This window comes from Sinohyriopsis cumingii, chromosome 4 (assembly GCF_028554795.1).
Source record: "Sinohyriopsis cumingii isolate HCF-2022 chromosome 4, ASM2855479v2, whole genome shotgun sequence".
Lineage (NCBI taxonomy): Eukaryota > Metazoa > Mollusca > Bivalvia > Unionida > Unionidae > Sinohyriopsis > Sinohyriopsis cumingii.
In genome coordinates, this window is record NC_142964.1 from 67921722 (window position 1) to 67935391 (window position 13670).

A 13670-nucleotide genomic window follows, 5' to 3' on the forward strand; every position below is an offset into this window, starting at 1 on the left:
CAAGCTTCATATGTGATTCTGTAAAAGAATAAAAAATACTTTGACAGTATCTAAATAATAGTCTGATAATATCTAAATAAGGGTTTGACAGTATCTAACTCAGAGTTTGACAGTATTTAAATAAGAGTCTGACAGTATATAAGTAAGAATCTTACAATATCTAAATAATAGTTTGACAATATTTAAATAAAAGTTTGACAGTATCTATAAGTCAGACTTTGACAGTATCTAAATAAGAGTTTGACAGTATCTGAGTATTGCTAGATATCAGCAAATCAGACGGAATGATATCACTTATCCATTGTCTTTCTCATATTATAAAAGGCCACCATATAAAAAAGCTTACAATGTAATTGTGTCTGTTACTATGTAACATGTAGAACAAAAGCATCTTGACCAGGTGTCAAAGGTTTTACTTGAATATTATGGATCTTGCTAAAGATAATTTGATGCTGAACCAATCAGAACACATTTGATTCACTGATGAGTAGTTTTGCATTTGAATACAAGACAATGAAAGATACAGTTCTAATGTTAGTTTTTTTTTACTGCTTCATATATATTGCTGTTTGACACTAGCATACAATATGTTGCTGTTTAACACTAGCATACAGTCTGTTGCTGTTTGACACTACAGTATGTTCCTGTTTGACACTAGCATACAGTATGTTGCTGTTTGACACTAGCATACAGTATGTTGCTGTTTAACACTAGCATACAGTATGTTGCTGTTTAACACTAGCATACAGTATGTTGCTGTTTGACATTAGTATACAATATGTTCCTGTTTAACACTATCGTACAGTATGTTGCTGTTTAACACTAGCATACAGTATGTTGCTGTTTAACACTAGCATACAGTATGTTCCTGTTTAACACTAGCGTACAGTATGTTGCTGTTTAACACTAGCATACAGTATGTTCCTGTTTAACACTAGCGTACAGTATGTTGCTGTTTAACACTAGCGTACAGTATGTTGCTGTTTGACATTAGTATACAATATGTTCCTGTTTAACACTAGCGTACAGTATGTTGCTGTTTAACACTAGCATACAGTATGTTGCTGTTTGACATTAGTATACAATATGTTCCTGTTTAACACTAGCGTACAGTATGTTGCTGTTTAACACTAGCATACAGTATGTTGCTGTTTGACATTAGCATGCAGTATATGCATGCAGTCTCATCCTCTAAAAAAGAGTGTAATAATTTTGTGTCCTGCTCATTATGATTTCTGTCAAGTGCTACCTAACACAATCAAAGGAATAAATAAATATTTAAACTAAATCAATCCATTCTCCACATGCATTAAAACTGTACTGTAATAATTACAGTCGGCCATATTAATTTCATCTAAAGAACAATTAGTGGCTAGAGCATCCAGATTGGATGAGGGAGGTATCTGGTTCGAACCCTGGCAGAGCAATGCTAAAGTATTATAAAAGTGGTACTAACAGTTGCCTCAATTGGCATTCAGCATCAAGAGGTTAGTATTAGGACTGGTGGGCCTGGTGTCAGGATAATGTCACTAGGAGGGAGATGATGCCACATGTCTGTGGCATGATGCCCCAGTGCAAGACATCGCTATAAACTGCCGCGCTGCAGATATCATAACGACATAACTAAAATTGTAAAAGCTATGTTAAAAATGTAAAACGTACACAAACTAAACAAAAATTTAATTAACAAGACAACATTTGGTCAAGGTAAGAGATGTAAACTCAAGCTATTGAGTGGAAACCACTTCTCTCCTTTCTGGCTTGGTGACCTGATCTTTGACCAACTGATCCTATAATCATAAAGTTTGTTTCTTGTCTCAAATGCAAGCCATCCACAACGTTTGGACATGATTTGAGACAAATGACAAGAGTTGATTTGTGGGAGTCATCTTCATTCTTGGAGTTCCTCTGAACATTATATTCCATTTCTTAATCCAAAAATCAATAGGTATTTTCCATGTATTGATTTCTTTATCCGCGACCAACACGTATAATGGATTCTATCAATCTTCCCTTACTTTCAAGGTTAATATGAAATTGACACAGAAACGTTTGTAGTTTTATCTCATGCAGTGCTGATGTGCTTAAACAATTTACTTGAATATAGTTTAATATACATTTTCTAAGTCTGAAGATATGTAACACATTTATTTTGTTTTCTTCTGGATGAGCAGCCATTTGTACGAACACACAATTAAAACCATATGCATTGCCAATGAATGAAAAGAGACAGTATAACTATCAGATTAAAAGAGATAGCGTAACTATCAGATTCAAGCAACAACAAAAGAAACCCCAAAACAACAGTGAAACAAAAACAGTAACAAAAAACAACTGGCCTGAATGGGCCTGATATGCTCACCTGGTTTACATAATATAACAGTGTACCATTTCACTTGTGAGAACACAATCTCGTCTAAACTAAATATCATGTTGATTTCACCTATTTACTATAGCTTGATAAAAGACGTGTCCAACGATAAAGATAAAATCAGCATGCGTAAATCTCACTACTCATAAAACTCATCCATTATCTTGATGATAGTGTCCTATTTACTAAGTTTTATAGAAATCAGATTAAAAATGTCGTGGCTATAAATCTAACATTCTCACGCCATCAGATGCAATATCACTTCAGTAACATGTAAAAACCTCAATCAGCACAGAACCTTTTTAACAGAAGGAAGATATAGACTTATTTAAAAAGTTTCAAGAAAAATCTTTATTCAATTTCGTCTCCAGACTAGCAGCAAGTTCATTATCTTAAGGAAAATACTTTATTGAAGATATTTGATATAAACCATTAACGACTGTTGTTGACATATTAAACAAAGTGCAATTCAATCTTATTTATCCGATGAAAATTGTTGCTGTTGTTATTGCTGTTTTGGGATTTTATTCTATATCTCAGTGCAAGATAAGTTATACATGGCAGCCAGTATAACTGGCGATGGAAGAACCAAAGAAAACCCTTGTAAGAACCACCAACCCATGGGAGAAGAGACAGGCAAACTTTCTCACATTACCACATTGGATGAGCCTGACACTTGAAGCCACGTGGATAGAGGTGAGATGGCAGCGATCAGTAAAGGAAATCGCTTTAGACCACTCGGCCACCTGACACTAAATCCAACTAAGTTAAATCTACACACTAACCCCTTCTAGCAGCAGTTCTCAGTACGAAGTTCAATTCCGTATTATAAATCTTTCAGAGGCAGACAAAAGGTACTCATATTGCTTAATATCCACAAACAGAACCAGACTATTTTATAGATAGTAGACTAATTATAAAATGTAATGCACAAAGTCATGTGGTACCGATGTAAGGCAACCGTTGCTTATAAAATTTAATGCACAGAGTTATTTGGTACCGATGTAAGGTAACCATTGCTGTTCTTCACAGGACAACAAGTACTAATTCAATTCCTGTAATAAACCTATGGAAATCTCATAATTTTTAAAACATTACAATCAAGACTATATCTCACAGCATAAATCTATGCTTGAAGCATGTTTCTGTATTGAGAAAGCTATATGAGCTGTGGCATTTTTTTCAAAACTCCAGGACACATCTGTCAGCTATTCTTCACCTTAGCATTACACTACTATTTTCATTATCGGAATTATTAAAACAAGCTAGTGAAAACTGAAAATGTGTGCGTAGACCCTATTCGCTACCTAATTTCAGTCAATGATAGTATCAGCTTTTTAAAGAACATTTATCTTTTGACTGCCTATTATCAACCATTCATCACCTTCCAACCCTATATATCCTCTATTTTATGTTCCCTCATTTCTAGACTAGTTCTAATATTTAGTACCGTGACTCTATTCTTTTTGGACTGCTGGCACAGATAAATTACTGTTGTCTTCTCATGAATCTTGGTACAAATTATATACAAAGTTCTAACATTCACCCAGTGATAATGGATGTTAAACAACTCAGTTTAAGAAAGTGAGATACAGTGTAGTTTACAAATCAGGAATAATCCGGAAGACAGCAGACTCTAAAACAATTCTGGTGAGTTTAACAAGAAAATAAGTGACAAAGGTTCAATTGTAAACGTTTTCTTTGCCCAGAAAGATTCAAGATTTTTCAATATGCAATAATAAACAATGCATTTTCTTTTTTTGGAACAAGATTTTGTTTGATTATTTACTTATTCTATTGTCAATAATTTAGTAACATGCTGACCTCAATAATAAGATAGAATGACCTTCAAAAGAGCAATATGTAATCTGAGACTAACATTATAAACATGGCTACCATGTACTTTAACTGGACAAAGCCTATTCATATAGCTGCAATGCACCTGATTTAAAGTAAAAACATACATGTCTTCACCATAAATTAATCTGGCACAACAGCACTGAATAATATATATATAGTTTCTCTTCATATGCTTTACCCATTCATAATATGTTTAGTGAATAGGTAAGAGGTGCAGAGTGTAAATCCCCTTACACAAGTTTGATCCTGGCTCCAGTCTCATATCGTATATGAAGCAACTTCAATTTCTTGCGATGGCTACAGTTGGCACAGATCAATGAAGGAGCATAATCTAAAGGAAACAATTTTCACTTCTACAAAAATCCAGTGTAAGCAGAGTAACCCACGTTGCTATGAAGCTTCTTAGTGCACAAGGGAGGTAACCTCTTGCTCTGCTGATGTAGGTCCCAAAAGGTCTAATTTAGCCCTCTGGAAGTAAAATTCTCTCAGATGAAAACTGCAGAATGTTAAGTTAGTCCTTTACCCATGGCTTGAATAATAACAGCAAGAGAAAATTTCTCTGGAATTCTATGCTGGTAGTGTCTTCCCAAACCCTCATGAGCTGATATGGGTAAGAAATTCATAACGTCTTCAATTAATTGCTTGTAGCCTGTGCAGATAACCCAATGAATCCAGGATAAAAACATTTGATTCTGCTAGGGCTGTGAGTCAACTAGTGTAAGAAAAAGTGAGCTTGTCTGGATTTGCCAGACTTGGTTTTGGATTTGCAATGACATTACTTGCGAAAATTCCAAAGATGAAGGAAGAGATCTACGGACTTAGTTCCCCTATGGTAATCAATGACAGCAAAGGAGTTTGAAGAACAAGAATGTCCCTTCAAGAGTTGGTTTTCTGTTCAGAATGAAAATCTGTAGTTTTGTTCTACTTAGGTTTAAACCCTGCTACTACATAGGGACTGAATGTCTGCTGTAAGCTATAATAGGTCCTCCCACTGGCCGAGATGCAACCTCACATAATCCCAAATGTTGATCATTTTTCGGCCTATCTGGTAAAGTTTCAACCCCAATGCGGAAAAAAGATCATCAGCAGGAGTCTTCTGCATGCAATTCAAGGAAGGACGATCTGCAGCCGCATGTCAAAGCCCAAAGGGCAAATGGATTCTTTGTTTGATTTTGATTCTACAAGAGAACACATGACTCCACGAGGTTGATCGTCAAGACACAATCATTAGGGAAGCAAAACTAAATTCAGAAAACAATTAAAGCGCGTGTAAAGGTGAGTGAAAAGCAGAAACATGATAAATTTGGATCTGTCGCTGCTGAGAAGAAATCTGAAGATGAACAAGGGATTTAGTGTCTTTTTACAAAACATTGATACTTAGTTGTTTACAAAATTTTCTACAGAGAGTTTGTTGTCAGGAATGTAGAGGTGGTCCTGGGGTTTGACACAACTAGGTTCATCATTTACGAATGCACCCAGGGACTGAGATTCTGACAGCATTTTGCAAGCAAACCTCAAAAATGTCCAGGAAGGCCTGTGCATGCGAATATGCATCCTGGGGATCTAAGTTAACCACAGTGAATTCCTCTTGCATGTTGCTGAGGGTCAGCCTCAGGATCTTCAGCTTTGGTGCATGTATGTATTGTGAGCAGACTTCCAGTGAATTTGTGCTAGGTACAATTTCAACGGCCCTTTCTGGATGAGTGGGTATATAGTGAGATGTTAAGTCTTCCTTCCAATGAAATTAAAAAAGCGAAAAGACTGCATGAAGATGGTGTCATTTTATGTAAGAAATAGGGCAGTGAGGAGAGAAACTGGTATGGAATCTGAATGGTTACACTGGATTTTTGTAGAAATTTCTGAACATGCATTATGTCAGATTGTGGGGCAACAAAGAAGCCCCCTGGATTGAAACGCAGGCTGTCACTAATGGTAAGTAAGACTAGAGTCTGCTTATTGACAAAGCCAGGTCTTGAACAGGTATGACTGGGCGTTTAAATATCAAGTCTGAGAATGGATTTCTCATGAAGACACTTTACCCAGAACCAGCAACAATGGGGTTAAGATGAGATGATTCCATGATTGGAGTGAATGAATTACAAGGTTACTGAGAGAAGATCCTAAGGTTTAGTATCTGCTATGCAGAGATAAATCATCATAGCCAATATTCCAAACAGGTCCATGTGGGTCACCATACTGAGTCAAAACTCACCTGGTTTTATGAGGGTATGCTATTGAATGGAATGCCAAGGCTTTTATTAATTAATCAGTGACTTTTTGGCCCAAAGTTATTGTGACATTAAGAAGTTCACTACTGAGTTTATGAGGCTGATAGCATCAAACTCCTTTTATGGTTACTATCTACCTCTCACCCCAAGCCAGGACAGCTGTTTGACCACAATCAATGCCCGCTTATTCCTTCCTTTCTACGGAGTTCAGATTTCATACTGTATAATACTGACTGATTTGATACCATATGTATGTAATGCAAGTAGGGTGATTATCTTGAGACAGCACCAATCCTATGACAAGCCTCTCATTTAATTCTATCCCATTGTTAACTGTAATCAAAGAGATAAAAACAATGACATATACTGGCAAAACCAGTCATACTAAGTTTATACTGAAATGAGAGCTAAGAAATTAAATAGATGCCAAATGGAATTATAGTAAAAAATATAATTACTAAGAATAAATATAACCATTATTTGAAATAAGACACAATAAGGACAAGTCCAGAATATACTGGACCACTATCAATCATCAGAATTGTGAATTTAGAAGGCACTGGTTAGCTTTACTCTGGTGAAAATGACCACCTGAAACTAAAATATTCATTTACAGTGAAGATCAAGTGAAATTCATCAGGGTATACTTCCCATGTGAAGGATGCTGACTAACCATGAATGCTGACAAATGACAGGATTTGGTGTCAATCCCACCATCTGTCGGGTGATCACACTTATCTGACCTATATGTTGATAAGTGTATGTTTAAAAGTTTGTATTATTTAAAAAAGCTAATGAAGTAATTAACATCTTTTATCACTTTATGGGCTGGATTTCCGAGGCAGTGGTTGTTCTCCAAACATTATGACAGTGTAATGTATCTGAAGCAGAAATGAACGAACCTATTCTCTAATATTTTTATACTCTGGCTACAAAGGCTGCTTTAGATACAAATATTACCAACAAAAAATAATTTTCATTTGATTTTTATATTAAAATATTTATATTTCCTTTCTTAGAATAGCAAGTTTTTCATTCAGATAATTTCAGTACAAAACGATTTAAAATTTTGGTGGATTGTGAGCGGATAAAATAACTTCAGGATATGAAAATTATAGATAGTGTTGAGAAATTAAAAAATGAATTCAAATTGGTTCTGTTTCTCAAAGAATAGAGGTACGTTATATTTTCATTGTTCAATAGTTTGTAATAGAATCATTGTTATCTATCATTACGGTATTTATTTTAATACTATGTTCAGCAGCAAATAGCAGAGATCCAGATCTACAATCACATAATGCACTGCAAACTGGATCTATGCTTTTAGTTCTATTTGATTTACAGCAAATGGCATAGACCAAGATCTGTTGGTAGAAGATTTTCAATACTGTTCAGAATTAGATGCGCACTTTGCAAAGGAAAATAATATTAATAATAATATCTTTATTTAAAGAGTGTAACTCAATTAGTTAAATATAACTCAATTAGTTAAATATAACTAATCTCCATTTGAGGCTCGCTATTGAAAACTACAAACACACACACACGCACGCACATACACAAATTCGAATGTTAAAAAAGAACAAAATAGTTTCATGGAAGTAATCTGGGTATGATTTAAGGTCAACAGGGTCTTCCTAAACAATATCTTACCTTTTGTTGCTCATCACTGTGTTTACAAAAACCCTTCCGTTTACAGTACACTATGATTCCCACAATTATAACTAAAATAACAACTGTAGCACCTACAGCAACACCAGTTATGACACCCAAATTATTGCCTTCTGTAATTAGTCCACAAGATCCTTTACCTGCATGGGAAAAGAAAGAATTATAATTGATATAATATTTTCTACCTTAACATCTGTCTGAAAAACAGATTCAATTTCAAATATTAAAATTTAATTTTAAGTTGGCCATTCTACATGTGACATAGAGTTATCTCGATCTGAATGTTTGCACAAGCACACATACACTCACAGTTTCAAACCTGTCCATGCAATCACCTGAGTTCGGACATCACCTGGTCATCGTGGCCATTCAAAATCAGTGATGATGAATCAGCAATTGTGTAATGTACAAGAGGGTACAGAGTGAGGATGTCCTAATCTTGTGTGGAATATTTAATTTTAGTATTTTGATATTCTGTTTTATGGTACACCAAATATATTTATGTTGATAGCATCCATATACTACCTATAATATACATGCAAAATAATAATAATGATACTAGTACTACTAATAATGCTAATGTTATTCGGTACTTGATACAGTAAAAACTGCTATGAGCGACCACCTGCCATTTCCGACCAGAATAGTTAGGCACGGATCGATTTTATTATATAAACGCTTTCTTCTGAGCGACCACCTGCTGAACGCGACCCGCGACCGCGATGTCCTGGCAAAATATACATTTCGACACTGCTATGAACGACCGCATCGCAAAGAAAAACAACAGATCGACACCACTGACCTTGACTTAATCCTTTGTAAATACGAGAACTCAGGATACATGTAGTATTGAAACAAAGTGCACATTGAATAACACTACAGTTGTACAACCATATAGCGAGATAAACAACACTAACCATCATTTAATCCTTTGTAACAACGACCGCATACATAGTAAAGATTGTTCTCATAAGGTATTTAATATTTTACAAAAATATCTAGTTACCAGTTTTGTGAAATTTACAAAGTCCAGCGTATGGTGTCATTTGTAAACTGCAGTAAACCAGACTAAAGTACGCCACTAACTGCCATTGTATGCTGAAGTCATGTCAATAGCCAGTAAGATTAACCATTGTTTCATCAAAGGGAGTAATGATGGACATACGCAGTTAATTTAGAGGTTTTCATTTTTTCTTTATCCTTGTGAAAGCCCACACAACGCCGGTAGTCCTAATGTCCCAGTGAGAAATCTTTTGAAAGGGCTTCAGTGTAGGGTTCAGTACATCGTATGTCTTTCCAGCTAATCCGTAATGCCGGAAGAGTGGGGGGTGGGGTGAATGAGCTCTTTGTCTTTAATACTAGTAAGTGAGAATCATTTCCAGATTCTTTTTTTATATTTCTTTTGTTACAGTGTTTCATCAAGCCACCATCTGTTTACCCGGGTGCAGATGGTAGCAACCTTTGTTTTTCGAGCTATAACGCTGATGATTTAAACTTCGTTTCAAAATAAATATATTGTTTCTTGATGAGTTAATTATGTCTTTTTGTTTCATTCATTGGTACATAAAATATATTTATTCCACATTTCCCCAAAACCGAAATACATTTAATCGTTATTACGTCAGCACTAATAACAATCGCAGAACCACCGATGAAGAAAAGAAAAATTCTAACGCTGGAAGAAAGAACATATTCATGTGATGTTAAAATATAAATTTTATTCTCGTTGTTTGAAAATGTATATCTTTATTATATAAAGTTATTTTGAGAGGAATGCATGCAATATTTAACAAGATTTATGAATGGAAGATATGAGACATGTACAGTGAGTATAGGTATTTTGCCTTTTTCAACAATGCTCTAGATCCTGGAAACCAGTCCATTTTCGCACACCTCTTATGAAAGACCACCTGTCTTGAGAGACCGATTTTGGTTCGCAGAAGGGGCGGTCTCTCATAACAGATTTTACTGTATGTACATCTGTCATGGACCAAGTTTGAACCTGCCTTCTGAGGTCACCTGTCTACAAATGGCATACTGGCCTTTTCTCATACATGTCTACTGTAGACAGATTTGACTCTGTGTGTGTGTGTATATATATATATATATATATATATATATATATATATATATATATATATATATATATATATATATATATATCCCATGTATATGTATTTCGTATTGAAATTTCATTAATGTTCATTATATCAGCAGTGGTTGATTTTTTCAGTGATACAGAAATTGAATCAATTGAAGTAAATAAAATGCCCGTTTTAAAATGAAATGTCTGTACAAATAAATCCTAGATATACACCTACATTGCATTACCAAAGATTTGAAGGTTTCCAAAATCAATTGATCAAGTTAACATTTTATCGTACTAGGAGTATTTTTGTTGTTTTTGTTGGATGGTTGGGTATTTCATCACTCAATAACAGATTTATAGTCGCTGGTATAAAAAAAACAAGTCTACTTAACTTACTCTCAATATACCTAATCCATTTGACAATGGTTACCCAATGGTTGTATTACTCGGTCTAATGTGAATGTCCTCTATAAACCTCATAAATATTTCTTTTCCCTATCATCGCAGTATGTAGACATTTAACTAAATGACTATAGGTATCGTAAAATGTGTCAGGTAGCCATTTTATATGGATCATGCTTCCTACCCTTTGCAAAGCTGTAGAGACGTTACAATGAATGAAAGGTACCTTCTGGATTGAGATTAAGATAGTTTTAAGCAAACCCATTGATGGAAACCAAATGTGGACAGGCCGCAACATTGTTTCTTGAAGACTATAGGATCAGCGGATACATATTAGGGATGGTCGGGGAATCAAAACTATATATATCTCTTGTAGACTTTGAATAACTTGAAATATAGTTAACTGTTGTTCTACATGTAACGCCATATCTGGTTTACACTATATTTGGGTCCTCATGTCTAGCTTTTGATTGAAAAGAATAATACAAGACCTATAGAATCAACATTGAAAATATTTATTTGTAAATTACCTTAAATACAAGAGCAGGTGAACATATAATTACTGAGTGTCACAAAATAATCCTACAAGGTTACAATACAAACTGAATTTATTTATCACGTGGTGTCAAAACATCGTGAGTCAGCGTGTTCCAATACACAATGCAGGTAAAAAAGATCCCTTGCAAAACACTGAAAGACGTGTTCTAGATAAGTACATTATACATATTCCCGTACATAAAGCACACCTCTCATCTAGGAAATGATGCATAGCAATTGCATTGTAAATTTGTCACGGCGGTAATGGTCATTACACTACAGCAGGTAAATATTAGGGATGGTCGGGGAATCAAAGCTATATCTATCTCTTGAAGGACTTTGAATAACTTGAAATATAGTTAACTGTTGTTCTACATAAGGTTTGTATCGTAAACCAAGTCAGGGTGCTGTTTCCGTTTCTGTCAACAATATGATCCTGTACAAATCGTTCCTTATAGTTCTCATTTGTCAGTTTGCACAGTGGTTCCTCTTTGGGACTAGCTGAATGTGGCCTTTATAGACAGGTGGTTTTTATACAGTTGACCTAAAAATGTAACCCTCAGCAATGAGCACTGGAAAAATGAAGCATTTGCAAAATATGTTTAAGATTTTAGAATTATGAATAAAAAATTGCAAACCAAATTAAGTCACAATCAAAAATTGAATGCAGCATCTGCTACGAAACTAGACTGTGAGCTTGCCAAGATGACATAGATCTCACATATGGAGTTAAAAATAAATGAAATAAAGAAGAAAACCCTTACAAGTAAACTCAGGATCATTAAAATCATTTGTTTCAAGATGTAACATTCTGAACTGTGATACAACCGTAAAGTGATATTTCTACATTATTATACGTTCATTTTTTTCTCCGTCAACTTTACATTGTCAGAATCGTTCAATATTTTACGATATTGCATACCTTCAAATTGCACTCATGTGCAGGACACCTGTGCCCAATAGTGCATTAAGAACTACTTTGTAAACAAATAATGTACACTCGTATAGCAGACGCTTTACGTTTTGGTTGATTAAATTTGTTTCTGAATGAATTAAAGCAGATGTTTCGTAGACTGCCACATACCAGCTGCTTTGCTGCATTCCGCTTTAACTTTTTTTATACAATGTTTCGGATTTTGGTGATGGACCCCAGATTTCATAAAATTGTTGGGTACCTACAAATAACATACAAGTTACAAGGCATAAACTGTCTCCTTTAGCTGGTAATAAGAATGGCAAAAAATATACTTACAGTTTTACATCCTGAATTTCCTCAAAATGTACTTTCTTAGTTTGCAAATCCGAATTACATGAGCCATGTCATGGGTTCTCAAGCTTGATTACACATTTCGAAATTGTACTGTAATTTCGACTATATTCCAAGTGCAATTACATTCTCCTTACTGCACTCAAAATGAAATAAACATGAAATTCCAAAGCGTTTTTTTTTTGATAATTGCAATTGAAAGACTTCATATTTTTCCCACATTATGATTTCAAATAGTCAATGACGGAACAGAAAACACTTGCAGAGGTCAACACGCTTCTCCCTAACTGCTTCAATCGGATGTATTTCATGTACAATTTTTACAGATGAATCCAGTCCATAATCACGAAATTTTGTAGAATCGACAAAAATACCAAAATCTATTCATTCCAGATCAAACGGAAAAGTTGTTGCAATGCGCATTCATTCACAATATGACTCAAATTTTAAGTAGACAAAAACGTCATTTTCTTTCGAAATTTATGTCTAGCGCGCCACAAATTTATCTGGGCGGAGATATGTGCGCACTAATAATGTTGTTGTGTAATGACGAATGCGTGGTTGTGTATTTAGTTTGGAATACGGCATATATTCAGTTACTTTTTTCTTGTAGTGTATTTTGTTTATTTAATTCAGCCTTAGGTAGAATAAGAAAATGAGCATATAATAAACAGGTTACTGCATTTGTATGGGAAAATATGAACTCGTTTTGTCGGATGGGTATACTGCACTTCCAAGGTCGTGCAGTATTCCATCCGAAAAGCTCGTTCATATTTTCCCATACAAATGCAGTAACCTATAATTACATCACCCCAACAGTGTAAATCTGTGCATAAAATATTACCCCGCCCCCAATAACTTCATTTTTCCTACAAATACTGTCTTTATTTTTACAATCCGAAGTATGATACGTACAAGCAAAATTTGCATAACACTGCTGTAATTTTTTATATCGATCTAGTAATGCAACTGTTATACACACTGGCACAGAAATCGATAGTTTTGGTCTTTTAAAATTACACCATATAAAAAAAAACTTACCTATGTGAGTAGATACACAGAAATATTCCACTCCTGAAGTGTAAATAAATTTGTAATGATACTTGTAGCTTCATCACTCATTACAATATATGTTTCCACTTAACTTGTGAAATATTTCTGCATATTTACTCAAGAAATATCCATATCCTCTATGTAAACAAAATATTTTGTATTATCAGTGTAATTATAAGTAGGTTTAATGTT

At 34.6% G+C, this 13670-nt stretch overlaps 1 protein-coding gene and 1 long non-coding RNA gene across 3 annotated transcripts in view; one reads left to right on the top strand and one right to left on the bottom strand.

The window, feature by feature from the left end:
* The window catches only part of LOC149801385 (uncharacterized), a 147942-nt gene that overhangs the window by 17621 nt on the left and 116651 nt on the right, over positions 1 to 13670 (top strand). The window lies entirely within an intron of this gene.
* The window catches only part of LOC149801386 (roundabout homolog 3-like), a 62977-nt gene that overhangs the window by 7729 nt on the left and 41578 nt on the right, over positions 1 to 13670 (bottom strand). For both annotated transcript variants that reach the window (XM_089955459.1, XM_089955458.1), the window contains one exon: positions 8113 to 8270. In XM_089955459.1, coding sequence (XP_089811585.1) covers positions 8113 to 8270 — 158 coding nt within the window. The remainder of the gene's footprint in view (positions 1 to 8112; positions 8271 to 13670) is intronic.